General features: G+C 38.9%; 1 protein-coding gene and 1 long non-coding RNA gene across 2 annotated transcripts in view; one reads left to right on the top strand and one right to left on the bottom strand.

Moving 5' to 3' along the window:
- LOC142057737 (interleukin-5 receptor subunit alpha-like) overlaps positions 1-3,259 on the top strand; it is a 47,335-nt gene extending 44,076 nt beyond the window's left edge. The window contains exon 11 of the mRNA XM_075094330.1: positions 697-3,259. Coding sequence (XP_074950431.1) covers positions 697-819 — 123 coding nt within the window. The 3' untranslated portion in view covers positions 820-3,259. The remainder of the gene's footprint in view (positions 1-696) is intronic.
- The window catches only part of LOC142057749 (uncharacterized), a 27,751-nt gene continuing 7,549 nt past the window's right edge, over positions 2,325-22,526 (bottom strand). Inside the window, exons 2-3 of the long non-coding RNA XR_012660733.1 lie at positions 19,508-19,835; positions 2,325-2,435 (exon numbers count right to left, since the gene is read on the bottom strand). This is a non-coding gene — a long non-coding RNA (uncharacterized LOC142057749). The remainder of the gene's footprint in view (positions 2,436-19,507; positions 19,836-22,526) is intronic.

The following is a 22,526-nucleotide window of genomic DNA, read 5'->3' as shown; positions in this document are numbered from 1 at the left end:
AATTATCACCATCAAACTTATATTCTGTATCTCCCTCCACACTAGAATCACATACACTGCTATTTAAGGGTCTTAGTATTCAATATATAAATAAAAAGATCACAGCAATGATCACCAAAAATATACACAGTACCACTAACAGATGCAGAACTATTACAAACACTGAATATACCTTTGACAGGAAAAAGTCAGCATAACTGTGGAATTACTGCCTGGATGATTGCAACAGGTGGCTGAGGTGACTGTTGATGACAATTCTAGGAAAGATAAATTGAATAAAACATATCAGTATCCCAAATATTGCTGACATTGCAAAGACATTGGCTTTGGACATACTGTAAGAGCTAAGAAGGCTGTGGAGAATGATGCTGAGATAATCTGTTTTATCCAACAAATAAGTATAACCCCTGAAAACTGGACTGTGACTTTGACATAAACCTTAGGTATATAGTCACATCATCCCAGAGGGCCATAAGCAACAAAACTAGGGCTCAGAACAACAAAGCAAATTTACCTGTGAGCAAGTTTCAGACTGAGAAAGTGACTCTCATGATCTCTGTATTCCAGTTATATGACAAGTAAGTAATCTGTACTAATCCCAAATATACAAAATAAGCATCACGCTTGTAACAATATTACGAATTTGTAATACCATTGAATGCAGATGTTGTGTATAATGTAATTTTTATCCAACAGAAACAAATAACAATGCAAATGGAGGTGCACTCAGAAGTTACTATGGGAATACCAGAAGAGAATGGAGATGAGAACGCTCAACAACAGAAATGTTTGAAGGAATCTGGATTAGAAGACCTGTAGGGACAATATGTTTTTTTTTTATCTGCATGCAAGAGTTACCTTTCTGTGAGGTGGACAATATTTTGACAGATCTAAGAACAACTCATACTGGAGTTTGTCTCAGCCCAATAACTTGAAGTATTTTGAGGTCTGATATTGCGAAATGCTTATAATGAGCTTCGGATCACAAAGGCAAAGGAGTACCTTGAAGTTTGTTTCTAACTACTACTGATCTTCAGCCCAGTAAAACTGCAGCACCTCAGACAATATGATCTAACACTGAGGTCCACTTGGGTTAAAATTGAATTAGACAGTGTGTTTCATAATGCTGCAATAGCTTCCAAACACTGTCTGATAGATTAATGCCTTTGAAGACTGGCTGTTCACACAAATCTCATACTAGGTATTCAACATCTGATTGGTGATGAGAAATGATGGAAACAATGAATGTTTCTGGAAACAGCAACAGAATCTCACAAGGGTTCTCTAAAGCTCCAAAAACCCATGACTTCCTGAGGCACTGCATTGTGTAAGCAGACATCAACCAGGAAGAAGAGTCATGTGTGAAGACATAAGGTCTTTTCATGTGATGGACTTATTCCTTTGCAGTTAGTAGAAGGAAAAATCTTCAGACAAGGCAAAGAAAACAAAGGTTTACACTGTATTGTGATTGTTTAAATAAGTATAACTCAGAGAAGTTAAAGTTCAGAACTGACCAACTATTGCTATTTATTTTTTCCAGTCCTTTTAAAGAAAACTTTCTTTCCATTTCCATGAGGTGGTGAGCCATGACAGTTTGTTTTGAGGTACACAACTAGGGCAGACTATTTTCACTCTTAGATGCAACAGTATTTATTTGACTACAAGAGAAGGAATATAGGGCCTTGATTTTGCAAGAATGATGTTTCTGTGGACTTTTTTTGTAGGTGGGAGATACAAATAAATGATGGACCTGATTTTCTGGTAGGCTTGGAAGCTACATAAAAAATTCTTGCTTTCATCTCTGGTAAAATTTCTCCATGTTCAAAATAATCCTGGTTGAAGGAAATATTTGATTACACTTGAAATAACATCTTGTGTATTATTGTATGGGACAATATAAAACTATTGTTTACACTTTTTGGAAACATTTGGTTTATAAGATACACTTCTGTCCAGAGTTTTTCTTCACCTGAATATGTTTTTTTTTTATAAAATGTCTCCCTCACCACAGTGGAGAAGACTACTGCATTCTTTCTCCTTTGCTGTTAAGAATGGCTAGTTACATCTCAAAAGCTCAAGCTGGAAATCCTTGAAAACAAACAGGCTATCATTGACTTTGTTTACAACAAGATCAAGTTCACGACCTCAGGAAAAAACAATCAACTTTACTAGATAGTGTTAGCTTTCCTGTTTCATTGTATTTTCTGCCGAAAGTAAGGGTGGTCTTGCCTTTGAACATCAGTGCTCTTCCCCCAGTATCTGTCAGCCTGATGCCTACTCAAATCCTCACGGAGAAGATGAATAGTAGATATCAAGTACTGAATCAAGTTTCAGTAGTGACAACTCCTGTAATACCTCCTTCTCTGTCTGGAGTGGAGATGGTAAAACCAGCGATCAACATACTCATTTTTTTCTTGGATGATCGGACACCATCTCTGAGGGTAGACAAGATAGTTTATCCCACCAACTATGGTCCAGACATGTTTTCTCAAGAAGAGGGGGAAAGAATTGCTACTTCAGTTAAAAATCATTACAGGAGGCATTTAGAAAACAAGTGTCATGAATTTACAGATTCCTTTCTTGGTGAGGATATAGAACTGATATAATGAAAGAATCAAAACACATGTGAGCTAAGTGGGGTAGAGAAGTACCACACATTGGCCAAACACATCTGGAATCCAGACTGCATATAGTAAAATCAGGCCACAATGAATATTATATCGTTCCTTAAAATATATTTTATCCATGTATATTTTATATAGTTTTGGCTTGCAGTGCTAGAAGCCCACAACCTGTGCCAGGATTTAAAATAAGGCAGAGAACCTATAGATTAAAGCATTTTTACTATTTTGCATGAAAATAGAATAATTCCTTTAGATTAAAATTTCTTTGCTTTCAAGAGCCTCAGTTTCAGTCAACACATGCAGTTTACCCACATGCACATGGCAACCTCCAGAGACACAGCACATAAAACAAAATATTATAGTAGTGGTTGTATAGAAAATTAATAATAAAGTGCAAATTTGATATTAAAAAAATCTGTATCTGTACCCTTCTGAGAAACACTTGACCAATTTTTTACACAATGGTATAATTTTCCTTAAAATAAGAATATTATTCTTATTATAACCTCTCCTAGACCTCTTCTCCAATAGTGATTAATGTGCAATATATACATGAAGAAATGTAATTATATGAAAACAAAACTGTACTATCCTCAGTATGGGAATAAACACTTAAGTGTATACAAAATCTTACTCATCTCAGCTCACTTGTTCCTGTGAATGAAGTACTTGCCTTGACCTTACCTGTGACTGAAGCTCCTGTGAATAAGATTTCACCTGGTATTCAAGTGGCAGAACCCGATGAGGCACTGGGAGGTGCATTGCACATAGAGATATTGCTCTTTCTCTGCACTTATGCACGTGCAGAGGGCTCTGGAGTCAAAATCCATTTGCCTGGATTATAAAGCCTTGTGATATATCATGATTAGCTACTTTTATGCTTTAAAAGCTAGGTCCCCACTTCTGCCAAGTACATATAGCACACAGTGACTTAGGGGTATTACCCAACGTTTGTGTTTTTTCCTGAACATCATTGCCTACATAGATATCAGGCATACCTTATTCTAGTTTCTGAGCGCACAACAGCCGCCCTTCCCTTTGCTTTGAAAGGAAGATAATTGCTAGAGGATGAAGGGAAACAGCAAAGCAAACCCCAGGCTAGGGACTCTGCACGAAGGCTGGTCAGGTTGTCCATTGCTGCCACCTACTGTACAAACAACCTGTTTTTAATAAGAAATATTCCTCAAACTTTCAAACTAAAGCTTTCAACTTTAATTCAGGGCAGGTCTGCTGCCTTAAGCGCACTGGTACAGTTAAAGCAGAGCACCTTCCTCTCTGTCTTGAAGACTTGACCTTCATTAGGGACAGGTTCCATCTCCGCTAATTTTAGCCTTCTCAAAGTTGGGTGTCTAATCAAACATCACTGGCCAGAACCCTGGGATACTAGAGAAGACCTCCAGTGAACACTTTGTTCCAACCTAAAACAGGTGTCCAAGGCAGGATGACTGTCCCCTCTGGAGATGCCCATCTCTCTCTCATTAGACCCTAAATGATCAGACTCGGATTAGGTGCCTACATTGGTAAAACATACTTTTCTTGACCTTATTATAAGAATGATTCTGGCTTTCCCTACCCAAGTGAAAGGAGATACTTTGGCCAAAGAACAGCTTGGCAGGCTTAATCTTTGCCTCAGAGAGTTTTTTCCAGCACAGTTAAAGAAGTCACAATTCATATCTCATCATGTTTCAGACCAGTATTATTAAGCCAGCAACAGCAATTTTGATAAGTAACAGCCTTGATCAAGAGCAAAGGCAGAGAATCTCGGGCTGCAGTATTTAGTTTGAAGTCTGAGTTCACAGTTTTATTCTTCTCACTCTCAAGTGGAGATGCCGGAGGACACAAGCATCTAACTTACATGTAATTTTATACCGTTATAAGTTTCACCAAAGTGAAATATATCAAGCACACAAAGAAAGAGTGTGCAATTTTGGGGGGGTGTGTGTATGCACGTGGAAGGAACATGATCAAGGAAATGCTGTCTGTATGGAAAAAGGCACCAATATCTATCAGGGCCAAGTGTATGGTGAGTGTTGTGTTCTGAGCATACTGCCTGTATTTCTCTATTACAGCTGTATACGTTATCTGCTGGCATTAGAATAGCCAATGCTAGCTGACTGCTGCAGCTTGATCTACTTATATCTCAAGGAACCAGATGGCTCCTACAAAGTCACTCTAAAGATAAAGATGATGTTGAGAAGATAAAAATGCCTTGGTGGCTGGTGCAGCACTGGGTTGCACTAAAAGTTATATTACTGCATCTCATCAGCATATCCTCATGACAGTATATTTTTAGTAATTTCAGAAAAAAATCTTAGTCAGAGCTTTGATGCTAATCACATACAAAGCCTGTCACTGTGCTTCTGGTTCTCCTGAAACCTGGTGGGTGATCAAGCCCTTAACTGTTGGACAAATAATTAGACAATGTGATTTTGGTACTTAGTTCAGGAAAACATTTGGAGTGACATAGACCCAGTGAAGCAGTCAACACCTTTGAGTCAAAGCTACCATAGCTTTACTCATCTTTCTTATTATCATCCTCTAATTTTGCAAAATCTTCTAAAAAACCACAGTCATACTTACCTAGCTGCAGTAAATCCAAAGCATGTAAGTATAAAAAAATAAGTATATAATACCTAGGCAAAGCAAAGAGAAAGAAGTGGATGGAAAGAATGAAAGAATTAGTATTCCAGACTATACAACAATATTATTATGTTTCTATTACCTCACAAAATTAGTTTGGATCCAGCAAGCTGCCAATTTGCATTCATATGGTTGAAAAATAATTTTATCTTAAAGCTTGTTTTGGCTTTTGGCTATCATTTTTTTTCTTGACCAACAGAGAAGATGAGAAATGTGGTGATTATATAAATATTCTAGACCACAGTAGCTAACACTCATTTTGTCCTTGATTTTGTGTAAAAGGCTACTGTGTGGGGAAACTTTTTTCCAATTTTTAAACTATAGAGCTGCTTGCCACAGGATGTTGAAAATGTGCATCAGTTGAAAAAGAAACTGAACAAAAGCATGAAAAAATGCTATCAAACACTTGCTAGATACAAAGTCAACTCTTCTGTCTCATGTGGTCCTCCACTCATAAATTGCAAGACTCAGGGAGAATGCATCTGCCCTTTTATTTTCTCCCATAGGCAGATGCTACTGGCACTATTAGAGAGAAAGTGGACCACTGGTCTAGGTCAGCCTTTTGACTGATCAACTGCGCTGTATTTTTAGAGCTGTTGGAGGAACTGCTGAGGCATTTTATGTGTTTCCCAACTGAGGGACTAATGGGTTCATTACTAATGTTGAAACCAGGTGTATGACGTTTGTCTTCAGGGGAATAGCAAGGCATGCTGCTCAGCTAACATCTAAACCCAGCAAACCTCAGAACTGGGTGGCTTCATAAAGACACCCAGTTCATCTTCACTGTGTTAATGTGGGGAAACTTTATTAGCCTGGACTTCCAGTGATCGTATGGAGAGGGAATTTAGCCACTTACGTAATTTCATTAGCATCTCAAATCACAGAGTGGTTTTTATACAACAAAATGCTTTATTTAAAACACACAGGATGTGAAAGCTTTATCCAGATAACTTTTGGACATTTAATAAAAAGAAATAGTGATGCATATACCATAGACTGTTCCAACATTTGACAACGATAGAAAGATGGACACAAGCAAAATTGTGCCCACTTTCAGGAGGCTGAGGAGAATTTACATTTACGTATATTCATTATATTGTGAATATGTTCAGCTTTGATGCATTATAAACCTGCCCTACTTCACTAAAGAGTCAGTGAAGTATGAGGTATTGAGGGTTATATAAAAACTGTAAATTATTTGCATCCTTACATCTCTCAATTTATTTCCTCATGAAAACCAATAAAGAATAAAATAACAGAATACTTTTCCCATATGTAGCATATATTTTGGAATCCTTTAGATAGAAGACAGTGTATGTTAAAGGCAAAGGCTCTTCTGTGCCTGATGAGCAGCTGTTAGTCCTGGTAATTTGAAATTAAGAGGCTTCAAGATAACCTGTTTGGGGAATTTACATTGTTCATCTCCTGCCATATTCCTAGCATAGACTTGTACTAAACATGGTGAGGAACCGCTTTCCCAGCAGTGGAAACTGGGGCACCACTGGGCTTTGCAAGAGCACAGAGGGGTCAGGGACACCTCACTGGTGAGTGATAAGTCACTTTTGTCCTAGCTCTAGAGCCACAGGTTAGTCATAACGGCACAGGAAGGTTTGCGGTAGAGGCAGCACACTTCAGACAATTTAGTGAAATCATGGTGATTATCAGGCCGTGGTGATTATTGGTTTAGCAGCCCAGTGTATCCTGAGATCTCTGAAAATGTTACTTTTTTATGGCACCTCAGCCCTCAACTTGGAGCATTACTGATGGGTGGTACTTTGAAATAACTGGGAGCTCCTCTCACTAAAAATAGCCCTTTCTGGTTTTTTTAATGTACTTTTTTTTTTTCATGTGTGTAGATTTTAAACACTAGGTGTCAGTCAGTCACCTCAAAAGCAAGCTCTCAAGCCATAGCACATTTGTCTTTGGCAGCAAAAACTTTTAAAGGGAGCATGTACAATAATGTACACATTAAATAATAACTGCAGCAATGACAGAGCCAGCTGCAGCAATTATTCCACAGGGCTGTTCAGCAGCCACAGGGATCCCAGAGCCAGGGAATGAGGAGAAAACCCTTTTGTAGAAAGACCCTTGCACAGGCTGTGGTGAGTATTCACACTGTCTCTGTAACATCCTTGCTAATCTGTTGTCTAATGCTGCAGATGACTGGTAAATTCCTCTGGCAAACCACCCATGCTACTCCCGCTTCTGAAGCATTTGTAAAAAGTTCTGTTTCAAAACAAAGGATATCCATCAAATATCTTGAAAAACAGGAGTTCAAGCAGCACTCTTCTCTCCTACATTTCCTCCTAGCTAAGTTAGGACACTGCCAAGGGGTCATGTTACCTCATTTTAAGAAGTTACAGGCCCCTCTTGTTTTTCTGACCTTTGGAGGTTGCTCCCCACAGGTCATCACTGCCATACACAAACTTACGCCTGCAGCCAAGCTGGTGCAACAAGTGAGGGCTGTTTAAGCAAAATGCTTGCATTGACAATAGAGTTTGAGTATTGCTCCTTCTGCCAGTTCTCCAGCAAAGAGGCCAGTTGCCCGGTGGTGAACTGCAGGAAGAGTTGCTGGACTTCACAGGTCAGGACCCTCAGGCAGCGCTGCTCTGAGGGTCCTTTAGTTTTGTGGATCTGGCTTTTAGTGATCTGGTGCCACAAGAGATACTGATACCCGAGTTGTCTCCATAGAATAATGATACACAAGAGGAGCTGTTTGCTTAAGCACTGCTGTGTGACTACAGACATAATGCCTCAGGACCCAAACTAATATGTTCTCACTGAACTCCCAGCATGGACCTGAAGGGGAGCATCCTGCTGCCTCTCCACTGTGTGACTTGGGCACACAGCTTTCCCTTTGGACCTGCGTCAAATGCTTACAGCTCCACTAGGTGTCACGGCACATACATCCTCTGGATTGCCTAACCGATGTATGAAATTCAGCTTTGTAGTTACAGAGGTTTTTTATTATTCTCTTCAGCTACATTTTGATTCAGAAACCTCAATAATCCTCCAAAAATCTGTTACCTATTCTTGAAACACATTCAGACCGTCATTCTTTCCTGGAACCATGCATGTGTATAATTTCAAACACTCAACTACTTTTAAGAAAATGCCACTGTGTAGCTCAAAAGGAAACTTACTCTCGAGTGTACAAAGAAATGTATTTAACAATTCTGATCTCTACTCTTTCACACATACATTTAAAATTACTGCATCTCTGCTGTGAGACTCCGAGAAAAGTCTTTTATGACAGGCTGACCCCACAGTATATGCTTTTTTTTCGGCCAGCCTGTGAGATCCCAGCTTATGCTGCTCTCAACTATCTGTTGCTGGGGTACCAGAGATTGGGTTAGTGCGGCAATCTCTATGTGTCAGTTCACAGGATGAAGGACCACTTAGGACATGCTGTCAGAAGAGGCAGGTAACAGCTTGCAGGCTAAAAGAATAGAGCTGGATTTTTCACTGCTCTGTACTTTGTGAGGCAGAATACAGCCATGTGCAGGGCTACCCCGTGAGAGCAGTTGCATTTCTACCCTCTCTTCACTCATCCTGCCTGAGCATAGGTCACTGTAGAAGGCGAGGGGACTGGAGAACCAGTCCCTTTGATGTCTAGACGATCACTGTGTTTGGGTCTTTTTTATATTATTTAGTTTGTTTGATCTCACATCAGGGCTTTAGTACTTTTTTTCCTGGTGATGGGAAGAAACAGCAGTGAATTAGTTCCTCATCTATGTACCTGTCTTCCTGCTGTGATCACTTGGCCATCCATTTTTGTTCCCTTTACTTCAGGGTAGTTCTACACCTGCACATCATCATGATGGCCATGACAGCCCTTCAAATCAATAAAAACTAGATGTATTTGTATAGCAAGCCTTCTACCAAGACAAAGGCTGCCTTGTGTGGAACAATATGCAAACACCTATACCCAGATTCATCCCACTTAAGTGAGGTGCCTCTTTTAGAAAACCAGAACCCCTCTGTAGCCCATGGAGAAAGACACATCCAAAGGATAGTTCATTCCACCTGAGGATGTCTGTTCTGTTCTACTTTTCTCCCTGGGCTTGCAAGAACTCCCTCTTACTCTGCTTCTTTCTGCAAGAGCTCTAGTTCAGCACATAAAGTTAGTTGAAAATAAATAAAGGGAAAACGTCAGCTACATTAAGGATGTAGCAGCACAAATAGAAAACAGAGTTAAAAGCTAAAAAATGGAAAGATGGGGGAAAGCAATGTAATGGCAAATAAGAAAATGGCTCTCAGGTGCCCTGTGTCCTCAGACCTGTCATCAGAAGATGCTCTGTCTTGGTCATATACCCGTCAATTTGAAAGTTCTGTCATTTTCATAATTCTTCTTCTGAGCAGATGCAGGACTGATAACCGTCACTGAAAATGTCCTCCTGATTGCTTGAAATAGCAATTTATGACCCCATCTAAAGTCAGTTTAGAAAAGTGGGATGAATTTAGGACTTGTTATCTGCTTGAAGCCTAAGATTGACCTGGTGTAGTGAGCACTGGTTTTGCCTCACTCAGCTCAGAACATGAAGCATGTGATACTAAGCTGAATTGAATTGTAAGATACAGCCATAAATAAAACATTACATCATTCCAAATTATCATGTGTGTCTGTTGTTCCAAACTGGCTATATGAAGCTGAATTTGGTGTTTTACTGCTGAAGAAAAAAAAAAGAGCACTGTAACAAAAGAACTCTATGTCCTTTGCCTATGGGGATCCTTTCTTAGCCATGAAGGTTGAACGAATCAGCCTGACACAGACTGCCCTCTCCCTTGATGACTACTTCTTTAATGTTTGTGAACACTGAATGTTTATCGGTCTTCTATCTTCAGTCAAACTGTGGCTGAAGCTGGCTAGCAGGATTAAAAGGAAAAAAGAAGAGGTGACTAAGAGACCTGGGTCCATATACACACACAGCATGATCAGTCCAACCTCATTTATCTAATAAATCAAGCCCAAAGTTCTTAAAGACACACTACTACTATGAAAAGTGAAATTATCAAAATATTAATATACCATACATAAAATCTGAACTTTAATGAGGTTAGATAAATTTACTGAACTCAATTAAATTACTCTCACACATACTTAGAAAACTTTAGCAAATGAGCTGGTTTATATGGTTCATACTTAATAATAACTTTAAAGACTAGATTCTATTTTTGTAATCAATAAAGTGTAAAAGGATTCACAGGCTCAAAATGCTGAAGGCTTTTTTTTGCACCTGTAAAAGATCTTTTCTTAAGTGAAGCTGAGTGAAAGGGTTCTCTGAAAAAATCAGTTGTTTTACTATGCATGTAAAAGCAAGATATTGTCAGAGAAACCAAGCAAGATAAACACTGAGCTGTTTGGAAATAATATGGGTTTATTAAATATCTGTTTTAAAAAGCATATAAGTCATTATTGTGGTTACACGCATCCTAAAGATGTGTCCAGATCTCTCTGTCATTAAAATATAATTTTTGCACTTGCGGTGAATGCAAATCAAACTATCACACAAACTTTATGAGGGCGCACCAATCTTGCTTCCTAAGAAATTAATAGCACAATTCTCACTGACTATATGGAATTCCTTTATTCCATTGAAACACTAGGAAGTGGGCACAGCTCTTGCACAAAGCCTGGCTGTTCAGCACAGCAAGTTAGAGGTTGATTTGAGAGTCTAGTGTCATCCATAGAAGGAGGGAGAGGTAGATGCCACCTGAGTGTCACATCAGGATGAAGATATATTTTCCTTGGCTTAAAAAGCCAGTATAATTGTGCAAGCAGGAACTATTTCATAACATTTTTGAAGCTCCAGAAATAAGTGTTATTTCAATATTACAAAAATCACATAGGAGACAAGATTAAAAGATACTAGTTTTGGTTGCCTGGCTGGGGCTTGTTGTCTGGGGTTTTGTTTTGTTTCTGTTTTGTTTCATTTTTTTGCCAAAGCTAGATAATACTTGATATAAAGCAGCAATTTGATCTGTTGGATCGTAACACAAACATCCTGTCAAGACAAACTGATGGTCTATCTAGTTTTTTCCTAGGTAGTGTGTGGGTGTGCTTTTTATATATTTTTTTAATTGGTTTCAAGAATGTTTGGAATTAATAAGAAAGTAATAAAAAACAAAGCAGAAAATATTATAATGACCTTGTAAAAATTCAGGGTGTATCAGTGGTTCAAAAACTGCATGCAGGTCTGGTTGTCCAACCTAAAAAAATTACAATAAATCTAGATATCAAAGGACAACAGCAGTGAAAGGTGTGAAATAGTTTGCACCCTAGAAGGAACTTGGTGGTCTAAGGTCTTTCAGCCTACAACAGAGGTAAGTTAAGGGGAAGGATGGTTATACCAGCTAAAAACTAAATAACTGGCTATAAACTAAACAAATCAGATACATCTCTTCCAACAACATGCATTGTTAAGCTGTAAAAAACATTGCCAAGGAGTGCTGTGGATGCTGATGGTCAACATGGGTTCAAAAGGTGATTAAAAAATCTCTTACACTACCCCTTGATTCATCAAGAACTATTAAGCACACTTTTGTGACTGAGGGAGCCCCTAAGCTACAGCAGCCAGACAGGAGGAGGCTGCATGCTACACTTGTCCCCTTCTTACAGTATGCCAGCTGGAGGAGCAGATGGGTTGGCAGTGCCAGGTGCCCTCCCCACCTTCCCTGGGCCCTTGTCCTTGGCATGGAGTCCTTCAGACTGGATACCAAGGGGCTAAAGGACTGTCCTGTCTGCCTGGGGAGGAGTGGGTTTTTGGGAGACCAAGCCGTTCCATCCTTGGGAGGGGACACAAAGGAGGTTTAGAGCTGAGGTCCTTCCTCCTCTTTCTTGTGAACCCCTTGGTAAGGGGAAGAAAATATATAGTCTTTAAGGTGTAGATAAACTCATCACTTTTGATAGGGGTATGAATAGCTGTGGCCCATACCTTCTTCCCGGAATCTGTTCACTAAAAGGCTATAGAAAGTTCCTAAAAATGGTGAACAAGGATAGAATAAAACCTGGCAGAGTAACAATATCCTACAGAACAGCCACGCATGACTCTGGGCAGGGGCGCATGACCTTCTAGGGGCCCTTTTTAATAGCCATACTGGCAAGGCTGTTACTGCTGGATTGTGGGTGCAGGCACAGCACTGGCTATGGCAGCTCCCATCTCTGCATGAGGACACATGACATGCAGAAGTATGTAATCTACAACTGGTGGGCATGTTTCATGTTTTTGACTCCCTCTTCCATCTTCGTCCTCCCTTCTTGGAAAGAAAAATGCATGTCCAAAGATGCCACCTGAGCATGGATGTGGAGCAGAGAGAATCCATTTTGTTCAAAACAAAACTTTAAACTTGCTCACTGTGCTCTGCTATCTCTGCTTTGCTGCTTGATAAAGGAGATAATGAAATTGGAGATAAGAGAAAAAAGAAAAAAGGCCTATCTTGATCTGTTTGTTTTTTTCCCTGTAAGTACTGTGTGTTAGGTGTCACTAAACTTTATTTCTCTTGCTTAATGTGGGACTGACTTCAACAGAAACTATTAGTCACTTTTGTAATTTGTCCAGTTTGCATCCCTACTAATCTGAATTTATTCGTCCCTAATTTAAGTTTGTGTTTCAATGCAGAATTGGGACAGAGTGTGAGCCTGACTGACTGTTATTTGTTTCCCATAGTGAGAGATGGCAGAGATGGGCTGCAGCCTGGGCTGGCCCCACTGGCACAGCTGCACCTCTCCTTAAAACATAAGGTAGGCTTCTTCCTTCAGTGAAGGAGTAAGGAAAATATTGCTTTCATAGTTTCATGGTTGATTAATGATAGATGAGGTGAAAAACTGAAAAATTCCACTTCACAGACTTGAACTGAAGGCAGCAATTTACACCAGGGGAAAGCAAGATGAAACTGAGGCATTCTGTTATAGCTTTGTTTTACACCCATGCAGAAGAGCAGTGAACTAATGCATGCGTTAAAAGGCACCGAGCATTCAGGCTGACCCTTCCTGAGCTGAGAGTGAAGGTGTCCCAGTTTAGTCCTCTTGTCACATAAGTGAACCAAGAAATCTTATTCTCTGAAAGCTACTCAGTTAAAACAACATAAACGAGTTTATATGGAAGAGGGGCAGTGCAAAGGAGGAGCAGTGGAGGTGGGAAGCTTGTATTTATTGCTTCTAAATCACTTAATAATAGATTTTTTCCCTTTAGAAGTGCTTTTCATCAGCAATGCAAATTGATAGAGATGTGACATACCAATGTCTTGTGAGTGTATAATCCCAGGAAATCCTTTTTACTTAGGGGCTCCAAGACTAGTTTTTATGACTACTCCATATCACTGAAGCACCTTCTATTGTAAGGATGTAGCTGAGATTGGGCAAGGGGTTGGCTCAAACATTATTTGAATACAGTTATCAATGGATTGCTGAAATTCTCTGTAGCTAAATGGATTTCAGAAAATAAAAGCATGGAATATAACTATCTAGCTATGAAATGGCAATGTAGCATAAAAACTATTTTGCTTACATTCATAGGCACAGCGGCTTTGTAATACCCAAAAACCAAGACAAAGGAGAAAATTTTCAGGGAAAGCAGATACAACTTTTCAGCATGATTTTCCATAACAGTACCACAATTTAAACTGAAATACAGAGAAATGGTCATCTTGAAAAAGCCAAGTCCTCCTTTCCAGCCCCAGAGCAATATGATCTTTCTATGAGTCCTCCCAGTTTCTACTTGCCCTTTTCCAGATTGCCTTCTAAAAAACGCTAAGAAAAAAAGACCCTAAATACACATTCTTCCCCTTTAGATCTAATTTGATAAAAACTGCCAACCTCCATTCCCCATATGGCTGCTGGTCATGGCCATCACAAAGTTAATACTGTTACCAGAAATGAGCTTAACTTAACTCAAAACATGTGTTTGCCTGTTCAATGGCATTTTAGAAAACTTTGCTAATATTTCCCCATCCTCAACTTTTCTATGGTTTGTTTGTTTGAAAACAACATTTGAAATTCAATTACATTTACTGTAATTCTGAGAAGGGCCCCTGCTTCCTTTTTAAAACAACTCACAGAGAAAACAAAATGGGGACAGTCAAGAAAAAAACCAAGCTGCTGCCAGTGCAAAAGACTGTCTCTAGAGGCTGGCTTTCCCCTTCTTTCTTTAAGCAGATTTATCTATTTAATAATATTATCTAGTGCATATCTCACTTCCAATTAGTCTTGTACTGAAGGGTTCTCTCAGCATTCAGTAATAACTGCAGCTGGATCATATGGTAACAAAGCAAGAAGATGTCCTGGCTGAAGAGTACCCCCCCAGGCAAAAATAACTGATATCTCTGTGAAAAAAATACACAAAGATCCAAACTCTACCTAGACACAGTGCCCTAAGATATCGCACTACTTTTACCATACAGTCTTCTTGAGTATTTTTGTATGGTTGTCTTTCTAGATACAGGGAATCTTCAGTGTAATTAGTCATTAAAAGGCACAAGAACATTTTGTTATTAATAGCTCAGATAGTAAAAGATGAACAACATGAACCACATTCCCTGATGCAAAATCCTCTTCTCTGAGGGCAGAGGATTACCAGATCTCCAGAGTCTGGAACCGCATCTTCATCTCCTTTACTGAAGGAAGATCATCTACAGAGTATATAAACATGTCTCCTAACTCTCCCTTCCACACATGAGGAACTGTCCCCTCAAGACCTGCTTTAGTACTACTTGTGGCACAAATAACACTAACAGAAGAACTACCTTCTGAAATTTGAGATTCTGATACAATTTTCCAGAAATACAATTTGGGCCTGAGGGCGCAGAAACGTCCTTAGCTAGTTATATTATGGGCAGCCATTTGGTCAGTGTAAGGGAGTATCATTAAATGTCCATTTATCTCTCTACTAGTTTCTTTGCCACTATGAAGTCTTCCACGGTTGCAAAAAGCCCAAGTTCTCCCCAGACCATCATATCCCACTCCACTATACTGCACTAAGCTAATGGTAGGTCGGATAAAAAGCTCTCACAAAGTGTACATCACTGTCAGTTGAATATTGAGACAGCATCACTCGTAGGGACACCCCAAAATTTCAGATGGATGAGCATGGTATGGGAGTTCTTAGTAAATCATGGGGGGTAGATGTTAGGAGTTTCCACTATACTGGAAATTCACCTCTAATCTATATGGGAGAGGAAGCAAAAAAAAAGAAGTATTATTAAATAAAAGTATGTGGAAAAAAATGGAAATAATTAAAACTTCAGGCATAAAATACAAATACTTAATTCCAAGGTAGACTTTAAAAGGATATGTAGGATTTCTATCACTTTTTATTACAATGGAAACAAAAAATTTGTATAAGAAAAAAATTCCGGTGTTGAATTTTCATCACATCTTCTGAAAAAAGTTGAGTTTTACTATCATGGGCTAAAACAAAGAGGCAAATAGTTCAGTTTACAGTTGGTTGTTTATTTTCATTCAAAACTCAAACCAGAAGAAAGACTGAATGAGAGACGTTAACTTTTCTTTGCAATTTTATGTTCATAAACTCTTACATATATGGATTCACTTGAGAACAGATGAAAGAAGTCGTAAAACACCACAAGACTGACATGAATCAACATAATTCTGCATCAACTGGTAGTATGTAAAAGAGAAGTCTGGGGTTTGTGAAACCTCAAGACATGGATAAAAGTAAATTTCTTTAAGCATTTCAATTTTTGCTACTGTCTCTGTTACCCAAAATAGTACTTTTAAACAATTTAGAACTAATTAAAATATATGACTACAAATAAATAGGCAGCACTAACCAGATATCTTAATCAACCAAGAGACAGATGTTTACATGTAAACCCTGCATATCTTTAAGAAGACAGCACTGCTGGGTAAACATAGATGCCTGTACATCCCTAACCAGAACCCAGTCTGGAAAAGCTTCCGAATAACAAAGCCCAAAACTATACGCTGTATATATACACTTACCAGAGTGGAACTTTACAGGTGTTCAGAAGATTTACCTGAAATCAGATCTTTTACATTTAAATCAACTCTACCTTTGTGAAAAACACATGAATGCAAAATGTTGTCAAAAAAGAAAAAAACATTTTTAGATTTCATTTTTCATTTTTCTACAAGAAAACTAAAAAGCAGTTACCCATGGAAGAAAAATTTCTGTCTTACTCCTATTTTTAATAGGAACATTTTAACGTTAAAAATGCTTTGTTAGGAATATGCAGTGACACAAGGTTTGTCAGGAAAGACATTGTCTTTTATGAAAGCAACTCACAGACCTGGAAGAAACACAGAGAAGCTTTTAAGCACATAAACATTTTATAAGTATCAGAAAGTTGTAGTGAAAAGAGATGTACCACAGGATGAAGTGATAAGGTCTTAAACCTTGTCATAAAGAGAGGGTACTGATGTCAAATGTGAACTTGAATGAATAAAACAGATTGACTGTTGAAGAAACTCAGAATAGATGACTACACTTTTCTGAAACCACGGTAATCCAGGGTGATTCATTGTTTCCTTTAATTTGCATACAGATGAAATTAGGATTTGAGCTAATCAGACCCAAAGCGGTTTTCTTTGGGGATAGGGGAGGGGAGAGGAGGGGAAAGTAGAGGGGAAGGCAGAGTGTTTTGGGGGTGTTGTTTTGCTTTGCTTTGTTTTGTTTTTCAAGAAAAACTAGATTGTTTCCACATCTTTGGGAGCCCACCAGCATTCCAAATATAATTACACAACATGAATCTGAAGTGCTGAAATGCTGGAGAGTATGTTGTCAACACCTGGGGCAGAAAGGACAGCTTACGCAATATACTTCAGGCCTCCTCTGCTGAGCTTTCCATGGGGTCTAAAGGATAGATCCCAAGCCCTTCCACCTTGTTAGATATTCCAAGGAGTTAGTTTTTGCTAATATATTCTCTTGGTTTTACAAACATGAAAAAATATAAACGTCTAATAGCCCAAATAATTCAGCTATAATCAGGACCTCCAGGCAATTTCCTAAATACATGATTTATGCTCATGATTTGCGCACATAGCCTTACACATACAAGCAGTTCAATTGAAATGAAAGGTACACCCTCAGTGGGAAGAAACAAATCTGTGAGGGTGGGTCTGGAAGAGATATCTTGCCAGTTTGGTGGCCTTCATTTGAGAGTTCCTTAAAGAGTACTAAATTTTTTTGAATAGTTATAAATGTTTGTAAAATGTCTAGGTTATAATTTGAGATAATTATTAAATACTAATTTTTATAAACTACAACATATAAATAGGTCATAAGGTTATAAAATTAATTGGTCTGGATCTTCCTTTTGTATTGACATTTCTGTTTAAGAATTATCGATACCTGATTAGAATTGGGACTGTAGACAAAGCCACCACCGCGAAAAATTAAACAGAAGCTTTTGGTTTTCAAGTTGAAAAATGCGTATTATGGCTTCATTTGCAGCAAATGCTATAACAGAATGGAGGTTTTACATATGCATGCCTTTTTGAGACTTAGAAATCACCAATGAGTCCATCCTGTCCAGCCAGTGGTCAAAGCATGCTGAGATGATCCGGCAGCTATCACCACCGTGCTGCAGGTGGTGTCATGGCACTGCTTGACAGCCCTTCTCAGATTGGGCATAAAAATGCAGCCTACCACTCTAAGGCTGCCAAGCGTCTGAAGGTAGAATGCATCAGGCATCGCTCTGGCTAAAATTTCCATTTCATTGTGTTGGGTCTTCACTTTGCCTACAGTAGGTGGGATTGCTTAATCTGCTAGTGGGGCAACCAAAGTTCAGCAGAAAATTAAGAGGCCTCCACAGATAACTGTTTCCACAAGATTTGCACACAAAACTTGAGGAGTGCCAAAGTAATCAAAATGACCATTCATATGCTTAGCTAGGCACGTGTCTGATTTTACCGAGCTTATTTAATTTTCTAAATCATTTTGGGGCATAAGTTGGTATAAATGCAAGAAATTTATATAATGAAATTAGAATTTTATGCCTATGAAAAATGCCAAGATTCATAACTATTTCCCCAGCTAAATTCTACTTTGCCTGATTTTCTGAATTAAGTGGTGGTAATTATGTGCCTAATATGCATTCCTAGTTAACATGCTTGTCTCCATAAATTCAGTAATTGCTTATTCAAACAATGCAACAGGCATGTAACACATAATTGGCATGCACAATTACCTCATTTGCATCAGCAGTCACTGTAATTTCATGTCACGCTGATTATGCATGAAATCATGAGTGTATTTTGGAAGACATTTGAAACTCAAATGCAAAACAGAGACACAACATAGGTTTCTAAATCAATAATCTTTTCCCCCTCTTTTTAAAAATATTTTGCTTCCACAGTGTTTGTCTTCATTTTTGTGCATTTACTTGTGTTTATTTATTTATTTTTACTTCCCTTAGCTCAGTGTCCTGTAATCAGGTCTGTAGAAGTTTGTGAACAACTAGTCCCATGAGAGGGATAGAGCTCATAGTTTACCTGCATCAGCTAAATGGTGTTTATGTTCTTTCATGTATGTTCAAAGAGCCCTAAAATTTTCAATAAGCAAAAGCTGAAGCATTTTCATCCAGGCATGCCCACCTTCTCAAAAGGAAAATTTTCTCTAAGCATATGATAGAATAGATGACTATGTATTGGGACCTCCCAATTATTGATGTTCTTATTACTATTTTCTAATTTAAAACAATTTAAATATGTTATTGCAATCATTATTTAATTTTTCATTTAATGAAATTGGAACTTCGGAGAAATTACCATTTTCATTTCTGAAAGCTTTACAGTTGGTGATTTAAACACTAGTAATTTCAATAGGTTTAAGTTTAAGTAATGTTTTACATATGCATTTTGTTTGCTAATTGAATAAATATATTAAATTTTTTTTTTTTTAAAGACTGAACCCCTTACTGATGGAACAAGTTAAAGGAAGAAGCTGGGCTCCATTTTTCATTGTGAAACACAACACGGAGGGAAAGGAGAGCATTACAGTAATCTAGCAAGGTGAAACTGAGGTCTGGCTGGTGTCCCTAGGATGGAAGACCTGGAGCTGATTCAGCTTTTTTGATGCCTGTACCTGGCTGTATCACACTTCTTAGCTCAGCTCTGCATGATCTTAAATGTTCACTTTTAAGAGTTAGCTGGTTTTCAACTTTTTAGTTACTCAAGCATTCAAAGCCATTTTATTTCCCTGTATTCCACAAAGTAACCCCACTCGAGAGCCATGAAGCTGCTACTCATTAGTCCAACATCTTACCTTAAGTAGTGACAGCAGAGTATTATCTTAAACAGATGCTATTTTCTGGTAAGAAGTCTGTGAAGGACTTCATCCCCATGCAGTTCATCCCCAGTCTCACACTTGAAGATGTGTGTTCAGATGGCTGTGTCGTCCTGCAGAAGAGGCTGCTTGAAGCCTGAGCACAGAGCTGGATCTCTTGCCCTCCCAGAGCTGCTCCTGGACTCACACTGGGCAGAGGCTGGTGCCTGTGTACGCCAGTGTCTCCCAGGGAGCTCCCTGAGAGGCTGGGACTGTGCGGTCTGTAGGTCAGGACACTTACCAGCTAGCGCTAACCATCTGGTTAAACCTAAGGAAAAAATGTCAGATTTGGGCTCAATCTGCTTAAGATACGGAGTCAACCATGTGAAGGCACCTCTGCATAGACAGAAACTCCACTTGCTATGTAAGTTCTGACATTTTCTGTGTGTGTATCATTTATATGAAGTAAAACAACTCCAACAAGTGGGAGTGAGCAAGGAAAGCAGACTAACTGCTAGGATGGTCATCTAGAACAATAAAGAGTATTGATTATGAAATATTTTGAGGGCTTTTAAAATCTGTTTTCATTGGATCTAGAAATATGAATGATAAGTGTCTGATTCATTCCAGGGTAAAATAATAAAATATATATGAGTGTATATATGTGTGCTGGTTTCAGCTGGGATAGAGTTAAATTCCTTCGTAGTCACTAGTATGGGGCTAAGTTTTGGATTTTTGCTGGAAACAGCAGTGATAATGTGGAGATGTTTTAGTTGTTGCTAAGCAGCGCTTACACTGGTCAAGGACTTTTTCAACTCCCCGTGCTCTGCCGGGTGCACAAGAAGCTGGGAGGGGGCACAGCCGGGACAGCTGACCCCAACTGACCAATGGGATATTCCATACCATATGGCATCATGCTCAGTATATAAAGCTGGGTGAAGAAGAAGGAAGGGGGGACACTTGGAGTGATGGTGTTTGTCTTCCTAAGTAACTGTTACGCGTGATGGAGCCCTGCTTTCCTGGAGAGGGCCGAACACCTGCCTGCCCATGGGAAGGAGTGAATGAATTCCTTGTTTTGCTTTGCTTGTGCACAGCTTTTGCTTTACCTATTAAACTGTCTTTATCTCAACCCACAAGTTTTCTCACTTTTCCTCTTCCGATTCTCTCCCCCGTCCCACCAGGCGGGAGTGAGCAAGGGGCTGCGTGGTGCTTGGTTGCTGACTGGGGCTAAACCACGACAATATGTTCATTGCTGATCATTGGAAAGACATGATTACTCCTGATCCCTGCAGTGACAGCTCTCACGCCAGCCTTCTCCTATAGAAGAGCCTCTGCTCCTCCTTGCACAGCCTCAAGCAATGTTTCAGAGAGCTGGGCACTTGCTAGGGTGCCTCGTCTGCTCATGTTATAGCAGGCTTGTGTGAAAAGTACTTGTTATTAGTCAGATCGAAATCACCCTTCATTAAACACAGGATAAGTTAAAGTGAAATATGTCTATTCTGGAGGGTACATTCAAAATAGCTGATGCTTATAAAAAAATTTGGAGAAGTGAAGAAAAAAAACAATACAATCTTCCTAAAGTAAGTACAAAATTTAAAGGCCTTGTTTATCTCTCTTTTCAGGTGACATGCTGTAGGTGCTTTCCTGCCCTGCAAGATCAGGGATCTCTGCTTCCTTTTTGCTGCTCATGGCAGACAACAATCTTCAGAGCGAACCCTTTCCTGATAAAACACATTAACTTTTACAGCTAATCTATAGCTCTTCTCAGGGTCCTCCAAAGTTTAAGTATGATTCAGTTCCTCTTCCCAAAGCTAATACTCTAGCAAAACCCACTAGTTTTCAAAGTCCTGGAAAATAAAGGACTGTTGCTTTGTTGCAAATGCTACTAGTGCAGTACAAGTGCTATTTGCACAAAAGGATCTGTTTGTATTTCCTTGACTCATTGAGACATACAAGTCCACCACTGTGACCGAGGTGTATTTTTCTCTGGGTAGCAACATCAACATAAGGAGATTTTGTTCCTTACAGGTTTCCCCTTCATGGTCCCCTGCTCTCATATTCCAATTCCTGCACTGCCCTGTAACTGACCCAAATTCTGTGTTGATTTTAATCTTAATTTAAATTAACTCAATACCTGACTTCAAGGCCAAGGGAAAACTGTTCAAAATATCTCTGATGTTAACAGATTTTGTGCAAGATTTAAACTCAAGAGCACTAAAATATATTCAAACAATAACTGCACTCTATAATTTTTTAGGACAGTGTCAACAGCAATAGCGGAATGTGGGAATTTTCAGGAGTAGCAAGTTCAGTTGGTTCATGAGAGATTTAATCTCTTACGAAAACTAGGTTGAACTGTTCAGTGCATCACAAGTCCACAGGGCTCAATTCCAAGTACCAGCTTTGCACATCTTTCTGTGATTGTATTTAGGCATGTTAGAGGTGAAAATGCTGATTCTCAGTCAAACTCCAAATGGAAAAAGATATGTACTGATTTGAGAAAGCAAATAAAAATTTGCAAAAAGAAAGTACCAACAGAGATCAGTTCCACTGCTGAAAAAAAAATCCTATGTTCCTGAAAGTCCTTGCTCAGTAGTTTCGGCAGAATGAAATCATTATTATGCTTTAATTTTTGGACAGCTTATTCCTGTGAAGAGTCAATCTTATCTAAAAAAGGATAAAAGCCAATGCAATAAACTGCCTGATGAATGAAATGAGTGTGGTACCTGCATCTTTCAAAACAAATACCTGAGACAAGGATTAAAATGCTTTCCAGAGATAAGAATCGGCAGTCATCTCAGTACTTCATGACGTTACTGAATACTCAGTCTAGCATTATTTCACACTAATCAGTTGAATTCGTTTTTTTAAAATAAGTTTGGTTCCAGATACTACAAAGGTTTGCTGTCAACAGTTGAGCCCGGACAGTAAGTGTTGGAAAGCATTTAACCTGTTTCGACACACCCTCCACTGGTAAGCAGTTGCAACACCAACAGCATTTCAAATAAGCCACAGGTGA

Source organism: Phalacrocorax aristotelis, chromosome 1 (assembly GCF_949628215.1).
Source record: "Phalacrocorax aristotelis chromosome 1, bGulAri2.1, whole genome shotgun sequence".
NCBI classification, from domain to species: domain Eukaryota; kingdom Metazoa; phylum Chordata; class Aves; order Suliformes; family Phalacrocoracidae; genus Phalacrocorax; species Phalacrocorax aristotelis.
This window is presented reverse-complemented; position numbering and strand designations above follow the sequence as displayed.